This window comes from Natator depressus, chromosome 1 (assembly GCF_965152275.1).
Source record: "Natator depressus isolate rNatDep1 chromosome 1, rNatDep2.hap1, whole genome shotgun sequence".
Lineage (NCBI taxonomy): Eukaryota > Metazoa > Chordata > Testudines > Cheloniidae > Natator > Natator depressus.
In genome coordinates this window covers 32032438-32047629 of record NC_134234.1, presented here as the reverse complement: position 1 = coordinate 32047629, position 15192 = coordinate 32032438, and the positions used below count along the sequence as shown (strand labels likewise).

The 15192-nt window shown below is 38.6% G+C and overlaps 1 protein-coding gene across 1 annotated transcript in view; it reads right to left on the bottom strand.

Annotated features, from left to right (window-relative positions):
* Positions 1 to 15192, bottom strand: part of ARHGAP42 (Rho GTPase activating protein 42) — a 292906-nt gene that overhangs the window by 59063 nt on the left and 218651 nt on the right. Inside the window, exons 7-10 of the mRNA XM_074957084.1 lie at positions 13314 to 13418; positions 9461 to 9590; positions 5109 to 5209; positions 4240 to 4349 (exon numbers count right to left, since the gene is read on the bottom strand). Coding sequence (XP_074813185.1) covers positions 4240 to 4349; positions 5109 to 5209; positions 9461 to 9590; positions 13314 to 13418 — 446 coding nt within the window. The remainder of the gene's footprint in view (positions 1 to 4239; positions 4350 to 5108; positions 5210 to 9460; positions 9591 to 13313; positions 13419 to 15192) is intronic.

Sequence of the window (15192 nt, the reverse complement as noted above, 5' to 3'; positions counted from 1 at the left end):
TTGGCCACCGTCTGGAAGGGAAGAGCTGCCCCGTGCAGATCTTTGCTCTCCGCCAGCTCTCTCCTTCCCTTCATGGGACAAAGCACTCCCAGGCTTTCTTAGGTTTTTTGCCGGTACTGGGGATGGGGATTGGTGGCGCACTCTGCGCTGAGGCCGTGGTGCTTGGAGTAGAGTCTGATCTTGTCGGCTCCGAGGACGGTGCAAGGGCCGACTCCATAAGGAGCGCTCAGAGATCAATGTCCCGCTCCTTCTTGGTGCGCGGCCTGAAGCTCTTGCAATTGCTTTCTAGCTTAACACTAAGGGAACTATTAACTATACAACATTAAACAACTATATACAACTAAAAGAAAAGAGAACACTTCAATCTCTTTGGTCACTCGATTACAGACCTAAAAGTGGCAATTCTTCAACAAACAAACTTCAAAAACAGACTCCAAAGAGAGACTGCTGAATTAGAATTAATTTGCAAACTGGATACAATTAACTTAGGCTTGAATAAAGACTGGGAGTGGATGTGTCATTACACAAAGTAAAAGTATTTCCCCTTGTTTATTTCCCCCACTACTGTTCTTGTCAACTGCTGGAAATGGCCCACCTTGATTATCACTACAAAAGTTTCCCCCACTCACCCCCACTCCCCTGCTGGTAATAGCTCACCTTTCCTGATCACTTTTGTTACAGTCTGTAGGGTAACACCCATTGTTTTATGTTCTCGGTGTATATAAAATCTCCCCACTATATTTTCCACTGAATGCATCCAATGAAGTGAGCTGTAGCTTACGAAAGCTTATGCTCTAATAAACGTGTTAGTCTCTAAGGTGCCACAAGTACTCCTTTTCTTTTTGCGGATACAGACTAACACGGCTGCCACTCTGAAACCTACATACAACAAATTCACTACTAGACACGGTAGAGACAGGGAAGCTTGTCAAAGCAAGGAAACATTCCAGCGCTGTCACTGGCGGTAGGAAGGAACTGAGGGAGGGGGAAAGCTGGTGGCGCCCCTTATGCTGGCCCATATGTGTGCCACTCCAGTGGGCACCAGAGCTGGTCCCCTACCGATACCACTGAGGGCAAAACTTCCAGCACGGGTGCATGTGGCGAGCACACACTCCTACAATGAAACGGACGTGAGCAAGCACTCGAAGAAGTATATATGTTATGTGCAGAACTGGTTACAGTACTGCAATACAATAAAGATAAGTGACTACTAGAAGAACTCTTATAAAAATCTGAGCTGAAAACTGTTGAGAACAACATCTGAGTAAAATTTAGATTGTTTCAATTGGACGTGTTGCTTCCTGTTAACAGTTTAAAAGTTTTCATATCAGATTGTTTCTTTTATTTAGTGCAGTGGTTTTCAATCTTTTTTCATTTGTGGATCCCTAAAAAATTTTGAATGGAGGTGCAGAGCCCTTTGGGAATCTTAGACAGTCTGCAGACCTCTAGGGTCCCAAACCACAGGTTAAAAACCACTGGTTTAGTGACATGTTCACTTCAGTCTATGTTGTCTTATCAGCACTTGCAACATCTCCATATAGATTCTGAGTACTCGGTGGGAGAGGATTGAGTCTCATGAGATGAGAGGCTTGGAGGTGGAGGAAGAGTTGCTCATGACAGCCCTTTCCAGGTCTTTAAAGACTTTGTTGTATCTTATAAACTGTATGAGTAAATAATTATTCAATGAAGGCCAAATCCTGCAAGTTACCAAATGCCCTTCCTTTCTGACTGAAATTAATTACTGTTGACGATACTCAACAATGCTCAGGATTACATCTTAAAAAAACTTAAGCCTAATCTTTAAAATCAGTACACAGTAATTTAAAGTCAGTTGTTAGCAACTTTGTGTTCTTCCCAATTCCCCTATGTTTTATTAGTGTATAAATTAAAAAACATGGAACAGCAAGGAAGTATTTTATCATTACAAATACACTTGACATCAGAGTCTCCCTTTCACAGAGGAAGCCAAGTTTCAATTTATGTCATCCAGAAGTGATTAGTGCCACTCTTTGCATATGGGCTGCCTGCCAACTGATTATTTCTTGGTATCATGAGGACCAGAACTTTTTATCTACTCTGCTGACTCACATAAACCTCCACTAGTTTCCTGTTAAATATGGAACCGATTTCAAAACTTGACTTTTTGTCAGTCTCCTTCTCATAATAGTATTTTAAGCAACCCTGTGAACTAGTGTGCTTTCAACTTTTTTGTCTACGTTTTCAGAAAACATTTAGGTGTAAGCTCTCTGCATTTTAACTTGTTAAAGCAAGTCAAAATAAACAAGACTTGTTAAACCAAGTTAAAATTAACAAGTTTTATTCCAAGTGTATAACTCCATTTAAAGAGAACTGAAAGAATTTAAGATCTTTCTAAAAATTCAAAGACAAAACTCACTTTTTAACTATCTTACAATAGCACTACCATCATTTTGTCTGATAAAGTTAGTTCTGATATATTTTGATCTTTGCATTTGAACCACTCTCTGATTTTGGTTTTCCAAAACAAAATTGTAACCTATGTTTTTTTTTAAACAAAACCAGAACAAGAACAACCCAGTTTTGCCCATATTTCTGAAATTAAAGGGCACCAAATATCAAGTAATTTATCCCAACATATCCCCACCCCAAATTTGCAGTGTTAATGTCTGCATTTTACCTATTCTATTAATACAGGACTTCAGATTACAGGTATATTTATCTTTCACAAGCACAAAATTCACCACAAAATTAACATGTTATAAAATAGTGACATGGCTGCATAGTACATTACTATTATTATTGTAGTCACAAAATATTTCTCAGAGAAAGACCATGAAAGATTTATATAAATAGTGTGAATTTACTAATTCTGTTTATTTCACCATGATTTTAAGGCAGATGTTTATCCATCTCTTGTCTCCTGTCCACTAGCCCAAAATTCTTAAAAAAGAACAAATATAACTTTCACTGAGTATTTGCATTCCCGCCCCCTCAAAATGCTATAAAACTGTTCCTATTCATTTCATACAATTAAATATTTTCAGTAGTACCTTGAGAAACACTTGTACAGCTATTTCAGCATATGGGAAAAAATAAACTTTCTTAACTTTAACTTGAATAGGTAGAAATAGATTTAACTTCCACATAATTCATGGATAACTAGAAACTGTGGAAAAACCAATTTGAGAGAGACATGGAATGTGTGTGTGAGAGCGAGCGAGCACATTTTTTTTTAGATATTTATCACATGGGCCAAAATTCTAAAATTAGCCTCCTTAATAGAATCATAGGACTAGAAGGGCGCTTGAGAGGTCATCTAGTCCAGTCCCCTGCCCTCAAGGCAGGACTAAGTATTATCTAGACCATCCCTGACAGGTGTTTGTCCAACCTGCTCTTAAAAATCCCCAATGATGGAGATTCCACAACCTCCCTAGGCAATTTATTCCAGTGCTTAACCATTCTGACAGTTAGGAAGTTTTTCCTAATGTCCAACCCAAACTGCCCTTGCTGCAGTTTAAGCCCATTGCTTCTTGTCTTATCCTCAGAGGTAAAGAAGAAACAATTTTTCTCCCTTCTCCTTGTAACAACCTTTTATGTACTTGAAAACTGTTATCATGTCCCCTCTCAGTCTTCTCTTCTCCAGACAAAACAAACCCAATTTTTTCAATCTTCCTTCATAGGTCATGTTTCCTAGACCTTTAATAATTTTTGTTGCTCTTCTCTGGACTTTCTCCAATTTGTCCACATCTTTCCTGAAATGTGCTGCCCTGAACTAGATACAATACTCCAGTTGAGGCCTAATCAGCGTGGAGTAGAGCGGAAGAATTACTTCTCATGTCTTGCTTACAATACTCCTGCTAATACATCCCAGAATGAGGTTTGCTTTTTTTGCAACAGCATTACACTGTTGAATCATATTTAGCTTGTGATCCACTATGGCCCCCAGATCCCTTTCCGCAGTACTCCTTCCTAGGCAGTCATTTCTCATTTTGTATGTGTGCAACTGATTGTTCGTTCCTAAGTGGAGTACTGCACTATAAGGTTTCCAAAAAACATATATGTCTATCCAACATGGTTAATTGTGCATGGATAATACACACATGTAGTGTTATTTGCTTTGTGGTCAGAAAAATAGGTTCTGAGCAATTAGGAGCACACATTTGAAAGTTTGGCTTTATATGCACATAGTTATTAAGTAAATACATTTACATATACTTTATTAAATAACTAATAATGTTCTTTAAAAAAAGAACCTCAAACCTTTCAGATACTTCAATATCAAAACAGAAACGTTTGTCAATTGAATCAGTCTTTCTCCGGATGCAGGATTTTAGCTTGAATATTTCTGGTGAGCTTGTGACAAGGCCATTCTGTAAGACATACAAAAAAAGAAAATCAGCATGCAGAGACTCTACGTTGATAAAATAAGGCCCTGACCCTGTGAATACTTTCACACAGGCTTAAACCCCTCTGCTCTGCTTAAATTTAAGCATGTATATAATTGCTTGCAGGGCTTAAAATTATACAAGCACATTATACAATCATTTTTCTCTCTGTCATATATATACTGAAAGAGACAAAATTACTTAATGTACTTTCTCACATAATTGTTTACCATTCTTCAGACAGTTCAACATAATATATTTAATAATATGTCTAATTGTGAAAGTTTGCTTTGAAAACTCTCTCTCTAAGTAAAACTATTGGTATTTATCAAGTCATAAGAACGTAAGTCTGAAAATGTATCTACATATTTAGATCTGATAGGATTAAATGTCAATCAACTTTTAAGGAATAAAAATGAGGATGTTTAATTCATATTTCTGTGCTAAGTATGGTCATTTTCTTACCTGTTTGGAGATACCACAGAAAACGATGATATTGTATTTAGCATGTAAATGAGTGATGGAAAAAGTAGATATTTTCATTTGAAATACTTACTATGACCTTTATTTTCATAAGTAAAAACATTTGTTAATCATCTTGTTGATCCATGACAGAGGACATTTTGTTTACCCTAACTTCCCTAATATATTATTTTTTCCTCATAAATACATTGAGTGGATAATATAAAATACACAAGCTGGATCTCATGTATGTACTAAGAGATATGTCAAGATAATACTCACCACTTTCCCACCAGACTTTGTTTCAGCTCCACTCATTGTAAATGTTTTTGTCCCTTTATCATAAGTACAGTAATGTTTTACCCAGGTAAATCCCAGGGGTCCTAGATGAAAGAAATGTAACATTTTTTTTTAAATGTGGACATTTTACCACAATTTTATCATATTATGGATACATGGAGAGGTCTGGTGTAAGTGCCTGAGCACAGGATGAGTCAAACTCCCCTGCTCTACTTCAGGCTCTAATGCTGACTCATTCCTGAACCTTAGATATGTCATTTAGGTCTAATTTTGAAGTGCCTCAATTTTGGGCTGCCCAATTTAAAACTCTGAGGGTTGGGTTTTCCCTATTGGCGGAATGGAGAGAGTTCAGAGCCTAACAAGTTACACTCTTCATGGTATGTGTATGTAAAGAGACTTCAACCATCTCTGCCTTGGGGGTATTGTTAAAGATTTCACCACTGGGAAAAGAGCAGCAGCATTCATTCCATTCTTCCTCGGAATGGTCCTTATCTGCTGAAAGGATGGTTGAACTTGATCACAAGGATGGTTGGTTGACTTGAACACATGAATCATGAAATCAGGGCACATTTCCCTAGAGCTCCTTTCTCAGTTCTCAAGAGTGCTTGCCAAAGACACTGCTTGGGAGTTGAGAATATCATGAATTATCAATCTGCAAGAAAAGCTGCCATGACAAACTTAACTCTAGAAGCTGGTTTCCATTTCGGGGATGTCTTTGCAAAGAAAGGGGTTAGAAATATTGTTCTTTGTAAAAGGAAAGCACAAATTACTATTGGCACATACGGGGTAAACTGCCAAATTGTCTGCAAACTGATAACTGCATGGACTCAAACAGAACCACTAAGCAATGACCCTAGTGCCTCACAGGAATATTGTTTAGTACAGCTATGCATGTCTGCCCAATGAATAGGGCCTGATTTTATAACTTAGCCTAAAGAAGTCACCTCCAGCATCACCGTGATTCTTAATCCTATCCGGAGGCACTGCTTCATTACTGACTTAGGGTACACTCATCCCACACACAAAACCGTTTCACAGGAGTTTAATAATGCTTTCAATCAAGGCTAGCTGGTATGGCTGGGGGTGTGGGTTAGAGCCCAGGTTTTGCTTTCACACACTTAGGCCAGTGACCTACCCACTTTTCAATGAAGATGCAGATTAGATCACTTGAATGCAGATAGCTTTGCAATGTCCAATTCCCAGAAGGACAGACAAGTCCGCCCACAATTCAATGGGAAAAAAAATCAGAATGACTCAGCCCACTGAAGCACAAAGAACCATGGAATATGCCCCCAGAAATCCTAGCAACGCACACGGGGGGCAGGAGGAGGGGGAAGGAGAGCAGCCAACCCATGCTAACTCTGTAGTGGAGACGAATTCTCAGAGGGAAGAATGCTACCTGCTTAGTAATCAGAGACACTTCCTGTAGGATCTACATGAACTTCTGACACCTCTCATCAAAATATTGTGCTTGATGGGGATTGCAAAATCTAGTGGGACACACGCACACACACATGGTGCCCTGATTACTAAGTGAATTAGAAAATAAGAACAGGTCAGATAGCATTGTGGAACCATGTGTGTAACTCCAATTAATTTCAGTGGAAGTTGCTGGGCATATGGAGGGCAGAATATGACCCTTTGCTTTTTAAATTCCATGTGCATCAGGCAGGACACATGATTTTGTTTTTAAATTAGGATAATTGCTAAAGTAAAGATTGTTAGGTTGGTTGTTTTAACTGAAAAAACTAACATTTAACTCCTGAAATCATAGATGTTAAAAGAAAATAAAAACCACAGTAATTTTGTTCCAGTTACTATGGATTTGTTTTGTAAACGCACCCATCCATAAATGCAGCAATATGTTCAAAGGCTATACCAGTCAACTCAATCAGATGTTTGACAATCTATGTATCTAACCATGCAAATTTACATGGCCTGCCATACAAGTGTGCCAAGAGAATGCTGTCTCTCTCATTTGTATTTCACAGGCAAGTATTAAGCTGAGTCAGCAGCAGATCAAACAGAAAAAAAAAAGTTGGCCGTTTTACTTCTGAACTATAAACACATTCTTATGGTGCTTTTACCACATTTTTTATATTGTCGGCATTTTCACCAACTCTCAAGTTATATCAGAAAGGGGAAAATTTTCAAACCATTTTAAGGCACCTAAAGAAGGTCTGATATTGAAAGGTGCAGAGCACCTGCAGCTCTCATTCATGTCGACCGTAGTTAGAGATGTTTAGCATCTCTGAAAATCAGGCCACTTGTGTTTGAGTGGGTAAGTACGTCTTTACAGAGGCAAGTACTTGGCACCCAGCTTTGAAATTTTAGCCCAACATGCCTATTTGTGACATTATACTTGTTATTTATAACCCATTGTCCATGTGAATACAATCCATTTTAAATCCAATTTTATTTTATCCTGGCATCGTCTACTATCAAAACTTTGTTCTGAGGGATACCTAGTGCTGCTTTTCTCCAACCCATACTCACCCTGCTATTTCTACAATACATTTGTTATAGCATTTTACAAATTTGCTTTTTGGGAAAAATTAAATAACTCATTGTTTCATAGTCCAACAGTATCTTTAACCTCTTGTGTGGTACTAGCAATAAACGTGTATAGTTTTACATTCAGGAGTGGCAAATATTAACCAAACTAACTTTTGGACAGCATATGTAACTGGTTGTGGGACACTAAAGCCAGCACGATAAGGAAATAAACAATTAGCACCTTCATCTCTGAGGCAGAGATTACAGACCTTCTGACTTTTCCCCAAAATAAACTAATGATCCAATCCTTTGTCAGTGAGAGGATGTCAAGTTGGCTTCTCACCATTTAATGAAACACTTCATGTGCCTGACATTTCACTCCTTTCTTGGTCTCCCATTAATAATGCCCGGTGTAGTTTCCGCTTAACACTGGTTTTTATTATTATTTTTCAATTAAAGAGTACATGCTCTGCTCAAACCTCATCAACGCTACCGCTACGGCTGCTAAAAATCTGCAAGGTTAAATAAGAACAGAACAATGGCTCTCTCCTTTTTGCTCATATATGTTAATAGGAGTTAAGGCCAGTGGGAAAGTCAATTATCTAGAACACTCTACAATCCCTTGAAAGGGTTCTGGGAAGGCAGCTATCCTCATGACTGAATGTATACTAATCTTTGGGTAAGACCAGGTATGATACAGGAGATTCTAAAGCCAGATGCCAAGTATTTTAATGTTAGACTCAGAAATTAGGAATGAGTCAAAATTGGATTTGTATTCAAATAAATACCAGCATTTTATCATGATCTGTATTTGTTAGAACACCAAACTTGCATGCACACATACACATCTCAAACAAGGTCTCCCTACTTCTCCAGCTTCAGCCAGACCCTCATCAAATAGAGCACTGCGTAGCACACAGGATTGAAATTGCTTCACTAACGAGTTACAATGAACGTGGTGCAGCTCACTCAGCCAGGTTGTTTACATTTGATTAGCTCTGAACAGTGCTATTTGATACTGTAGATCACATACAGCTTTTAATCTCTCTTCTGTCCTCAGGGTTTGGTATCCAGGGCTGTTCACTCTTTCAGTTTGGATCAAACTGCTCTATGGTTCATTTCATGCGGTCTCTGATTCTATTTCTTCTTCACATTGTGAAGTATTGGTTGACTCCTCTCAGTGTTCTTTGTTAAGTCCATTAACTTTTTATTCTATTTGTTTAACCCCTTTGGACCCTGCTTAATTCCAATGGCTTTTCTTATCACTTGCATATAGATGAGCTATAAATCTATACCTCTTTATCAGCGTTCTCCAGTTACCTTTGTTTTTGTATTTCATGTTGTTTCTCTCACATATCAAATTGGAAGATATACTTTATTTTGCTTCTAAGTCTTTACATCTTAAGCTTTGCCCCCAACTGGCTCATGGATTGGACACTGAGTTGCTTCCTAGAACTCCTTGATCACCCTATATCTGTGAGGATCTGCTAGAGGCACTGGACCATTTGGGAGGCATAAGGCTGCGGGCTTTCAAGAGATAGAAGTGGTGGCAGGGGGTCACCTGAGGCATGGGAGAGCACTGAGAGGCCAGTCTGTCAGTTTTAAAGAGAAAGGCCTCCAACAAATCAGGATACTTTTTTTTCCAGCTTGTGATTAGTTGGGGCCAGATAGCTCCTGGGAGAGTTCCCTGTGGGCCAGTCTGACCTTAAATATAAACAAAGCAACAAAACAGACATGAAACCTACCTTACCCTGAACAATTGACTTGGCATCCCCTAAAAGCTGAAATGCAATAAGGCAATCTTCAAATACTGGTTGTACACTGATGTAATTACTCACGTTTCTCCTGGACATAGAGATAGCCTTCCATTGTCCATTGACTGGGTGGTTGGTAATCCTGGTTGGCAGATTTCATTCTCTGCATCAGTCTCTCTACTTCCTGCCTGGTACTTTCAAAATTATTTCGTGTCTAAGGAAAATAAAAAGAGCAAAATCATACTAGTAACGTACTATTTCTGCAGTATCTAAGACTATACGTATAGGTGTTACTACTACCTCTGCTGCTACACTGGAATATGCTAGCACATTCACATTTAAACAAACAGGCATGCTGCTCCAAAGGAAACTAAGTTACTAAGCCTAGACATACCCTATCCTCATTAATATGCTTTTAAAATGATGTCAGTGGCTCACTGAAAACCTTGACTTAAACCCACAAAAGTCAAGGAAATTCAGAATGAAGAGCAGGAGCTAGATCAGTGGCTCTCAACCTTTCCAGACTACTGTACCCCTTTCAGGAGTCTGATTTTTCTTGCGTCCCCCCAAGTTTCACCTCACTTAAAAACTTACAAAATCGTACATGAAAATACAAAAGTGTCACAGCACACTATTACTAAAAAATTGCTTCCTTTCTCATTTTTACAATATAATTATAAAATAAATCAAATGGAATATAAATATTGTTCTTACATTTCAGTGTATAGTATATAGAGCTGTATAAACAAGTCATTTTATGAAATTTTAGTTTGTACTGATTTTGCCAGTGCTTTTTATGTAGCCTGTTGTAAAACTAAGTAAATATCTAGATGAGTTGATGTACCCCCTGGAAGATCTCTGTGTACCCCCAGAGATACATGTACCCCTGGTTGAGAACCACTGTGCTAGACTTCAATAGTAGTACACTCAATATCTTGCAAGATCTAGTCCTATCTGGTCAAAATATACAATCAGATATTTGCATATTTGTGAAAATTACACCTTATTCCTGCAGCAAATTTTAAAAGATCAGTAAAAATAATCCTAATCCTAGTATTTAACTGGTATATACTGCTTTATATTTTCATGTACCAAAATTAATTAATTAATCCTCACAGGGTTCCTGTGAAGTAGGAACAGTATGTACTAAACCAGGGGTCAGCAACCTTTCAGAAGTGGTGTGCCGAGTTCTTCATTTATTCACTCTAATTTAAGGTTTCACGTGCCAGTAATGCATTTTAACGTATTTAGAAGGTCTCTTTCTGTAAATCTATAATATATAACTAAACTATTGTTGTATGCAAAGTAAATAAGGTTTTTAAAATCTTTAAGAAGCTTCATTTAAAATTAAATTAAAATGCAGAGCCCCCCGGATTGGTGGCCAGGACCTGGGCAGTGTGAGTGTCACTGAAAATCAGCTCATGTGCCGCCTTTGGGACGCATGCCATAGGTTGCCTACCCCTGTACTAAACTAAAGCTAAAATTTACTTAGCCCATGTCTGTACAGCACTCTGAAGATGTAAAGCACTGTAAGTACTTATTGGAGCTCATGCTTTACTGTAATTAGAAAACAATATGTGATTTAATTGACAAAAAAAATTAAGACACATACATTCATGGCTTAAAGCATTAGTATAATCATATGCAGGTTGAAGCGCTCCTCTGTGAGGGAAACTGTGTTTAGCCAGGTAGTGAATCTAAAGAGGCAAGGTTCGTCCGAGAACTTTTAACGAACACTTCTTCCTAGGGAGACCAAGCGCCCAATCCAAACTCCACTGAAGTCATTGGAAGTCTTGCCATTGACTTCAATGGGCTTTGCATCAGGGCCCCTGTGTCCCTGAAACAAGGAAGGACCCTGTTTTCAGTGCTCATCCATGTGTCACTGCTAATATATATTTTTTTTAAACCAAGACAGCGTTTTGTCTCAGTTCTTGTAAAACCAAGCAGAGTGGCCACCTGAAGGAAATGGCTGGCAAGCTGAGCCAGTGAAACTGACATCAGGCTGGGTGAGAACATGTGGACAGCAGGAAAGGGCTGTCACATATTATTGCTGTCCTGCCCTCTATCAGGTCACCCAATGAACAACCCAGCCTTCCCTCATGCAGAAAGTGTGATTCAAGTTCCGTCTGAGACTGGGCACTGCTGTGAGTGATGAGTCTACAGGTAGCTCAGTCGATTCAAGCTTCTGCTCAACTCTTCTGCAGTGCAGGTGAGTACTGGCCTGCGGAAGGGGCTATTAGAGGAAAGAACAAAAGGGGGAAAAAGAGGCAGACAAAGGATAGAGTGGATGTGACAGAGTGAACAAATGCAGCAGAGAGGATGAGGGAGAGATAGCAGGGCAAAAGGTAGCGAGGGAAATGAAAGAAGCAGGAATGAGGAAAACAAAAAGAGAGAAAACTAAAGCATTGAAAATATAAGACAAAGGAGTGGACACCTTTTTTTCTCCTTCAGTTCCTCATCTCCTGAGAGCTTCCTATATGCCTTCCTGATCACCACCACACCCAACTAACTCCCCCGCTCTCTCCTGCAGGAAAACCATCTCCATTTTCTGTTCATCATTCTTTTGCTTACATCATTTTAAGTTTCTAGCTTTTGCATGTTTTGAGGGGGGGGGGAATCAAAAAGGTTTCTTCTTCTCTCTGCCTGACTTAGAGCTATTGCCCTGCAGATGTCATCCCACAAACAATTTAGGAAAGGCATTAACAATTATTTAAACAAGAGAAAGAGATGAATGTGTTTTTACCTAACGGTGAAACAGGAGAAACAATTTAGTAATTCTGGTTCTCGTGGCACATTTACATAGACGGTGTTAACACAGTCTCAATTTATATTTTCTCTCTTTGGTCCATAATCCTAGACCCAGATTGGTGGAGATCTCCCCTAGTTTAAACTATTTAAGTCATTGGACTGGAGTATGGGTATTTTCTCATCCCTGCAGTGAAGCAACAGTGACCCCTTGTGCCTTTAACCAAAAGTGGCAAATATACAATTTGGAAGAAGAAAAGAGTGTGAGGGCCTCGCGGACAGAGGGGGTTCTGTGTGCAGACCTGTGTGTGAAGTGAGGGCAGTGTTAGCGACCACCACTCTATGTCCTTGGACAATGCTCTCCATGGGTTTCAGGATGGGAGCAGGCATAAAGGAGGGTAGAAGGGTTGGGGCCATCAAACCTAAGGAGAATACATTAATACAGTCCAGGGCAAAACCACCTCCACACTGTGAAGTCCCTCACCAACTCTGTCCCTTACGAGAATGATTGCAGGGGCAGCAGCTAGCGGTAAAAGTCCTGTCAGCACATCTCCCTTGGAGCCATGGAGATCAGCAGTTGGCCTATAGGCTGCAGGTTTGGGAGAGGTGATCTCTCAGGTAACTAGAGCCAATCCCCTGGATGGCTTTCAGTATCAAGACAGAGACTTGGAAGTATACTCCGTATTCAATGGGGAGTCAGTACAGAGAACAGACCTGCAGGACTAGTGGTTCATGGAAACCTATGATGCTAGGCAGATGAGCTGCTGCATTTGTACTACATGAAGCATTTTCAGGGTGTGTTCCTTCATTCCTGGACATACGCCCTGAGTCAGGAAAGCACCTGAGCACCTGCTTAAGTCCATCTCTATTCAAGACAACTTAAATATGAACTTAAAGTGTGAGCTTAAGTGGTGTCCTGTAGAGGGATACATTTGTGAATGGAGGAAACCGTAGTTGCACTAGTCAAGCCTGGAGATCATGGATCAAACATCTGACAACTGATTTTCAAAGATTTCTGGTGGAAAGAAACTTGATGCCACACCTTTCATTCAGCAAACACCTTTCAATTATTCATATTTTTTATTTATGTTCCTAAACATTTCAAGATTTAGTGTTGCAATGAAGCATTTCTACTCTTTTATTTTGAAATTCAATTAGCTAAGAAATTGTAGTAAATACTGTTCAAACTTACATTCTGCAAGTTGAATTGCAACTGTTGCTTGTAAGGGGTAAACTCCTGGGCCAGCTCATATCCCTCATGGTAAAAAGTAAATAATCCCTGAAGAAATGCCAAAAGCTGAAAAGGTAAAATAAGGTGTTAATGTCAAAACATGCATTACAAATATTAAGAACCACAAATATCAAAACAGGCATTATAAATATTAATCATCAAAAATATAACAGAACACATGCTGATTTAGGAATGACATAAGAACATAAGAAGGGCCATATTGGGTGAGACCAAAGGTCCATCTAGCCCAGTATCCTGTCTTCCAACAGTGGCCAATGTCAGGTGCCCCAGTGGGAATAAACAGAACAGGTAATCAACAAGTGACCCATCCCCTGTCGCCCATTCCCAGCTTCTGAAAAACAGAGGCTAGGGACACTATCCCTGCTCATCCTGGCTAATAGCCATTTATGGACCTATCCTTCATGTTCTTTTTTGAACCCTGTTATAGTCTTGGCCTTCACAACATCCTCTAGCAAGGAATTCCACAGCTTGACTGTGCGTTGTGTGAAAAAATACTTCCTTTTGTTTGTTTTAAACTTGCTGCCTATTAATTTCATTTGGTGATCCCTAGTTCTTGTGTTATGAGAAGGAGTAAATAACACTTCCTTATTTACTTTCTTCACACCAGTCATGATTTTATAGACCTCTATCAAATCCCCCCATAGCCGTCTTTTTTCCAAGCTGAAAAGTCCAGTCTTTTTAATCTCTCCTCAGATAGCCCCTAATTATTTTTGTTGCCCTTTTCTGAACATTTTCCAATTCCAATATATCTTTTTTGAGATGGGGCGATCACATCTGCACACAGAAAAAGTTATTAACTGCAAAGGAAAAAAGTCATTTCAAAGCACAACTGACCCATTGTCCTTATAATTACAGGTGAATCTTAAGATGCTGGAAAACAAAAAATAAGGATGCCTTATTTGTTGATCTCCTCTTATTAGCAAAACTATGATCTTAATACTTTTGGAGCCCATACGTGCATTCCTGGAACACCCAAAACTCTCATCACTTTCAATGGCAGCTTTGCATGAGCAAGGAATGCAAACTTTCAAAGTTCAAGGGATTTTTGTTTTGTTTTGAATCTATGACAATTCGGAACATTTTTCCACCTTTCTCATTCCAAAATCTCCATCTATGACCTATTTTCTCCAGATGAGAGTCTTGAAAATAAGTTTTGGACAGCTTCATAACTGAAATGAATACAAAAAGTTCCAGACTGCTTCTTCCTGCTCTAAAGAACAAAATATAAACTCTGATGAACTTCAATTGGTATGCCTTTTACAGCTTCCAGTAAAAAAATTTAAATCTGTATCAAGACTGGAAATGTTTTTTGTCATTTACTTTTTTTTTTTAAATTAACATTTAAGCAGGAATGAGTGCCACTGAAGTTTTTGAAAGACTCATTTTGGTCCTTTAACGAATATACTCCTGCCATCTATATATGTTTAAAAGCCTTGTATTTAGGTTGATGTTTTTATACTGTGCCTATTGATAATAAAAAGAGGATGACTGCTGATGATGCAGCAAGTTATATTACTATTAAACAATTTATAGCTATTTTTTCTTGTGGCATATGGCATAATTTAGTTTACTGTAATGATCTAAACATAAGAGCCTGAAAATGAAAGCACTATAGATACAAAGTATTATTAGTACTATTATTATAATTATATAATTATAATTATGTTTGACATACAAGTCAAATCTACAATAAGGATGTTTTCCACTTGGATACATAATTGAAAAGGCAGAAATCAAATGCTTAATGTATTTTTTTCTTTATTTATGCTAGCAATCCCACAGATTATGAAAAATGAAACAGTTTTAAAGTACTGATTTC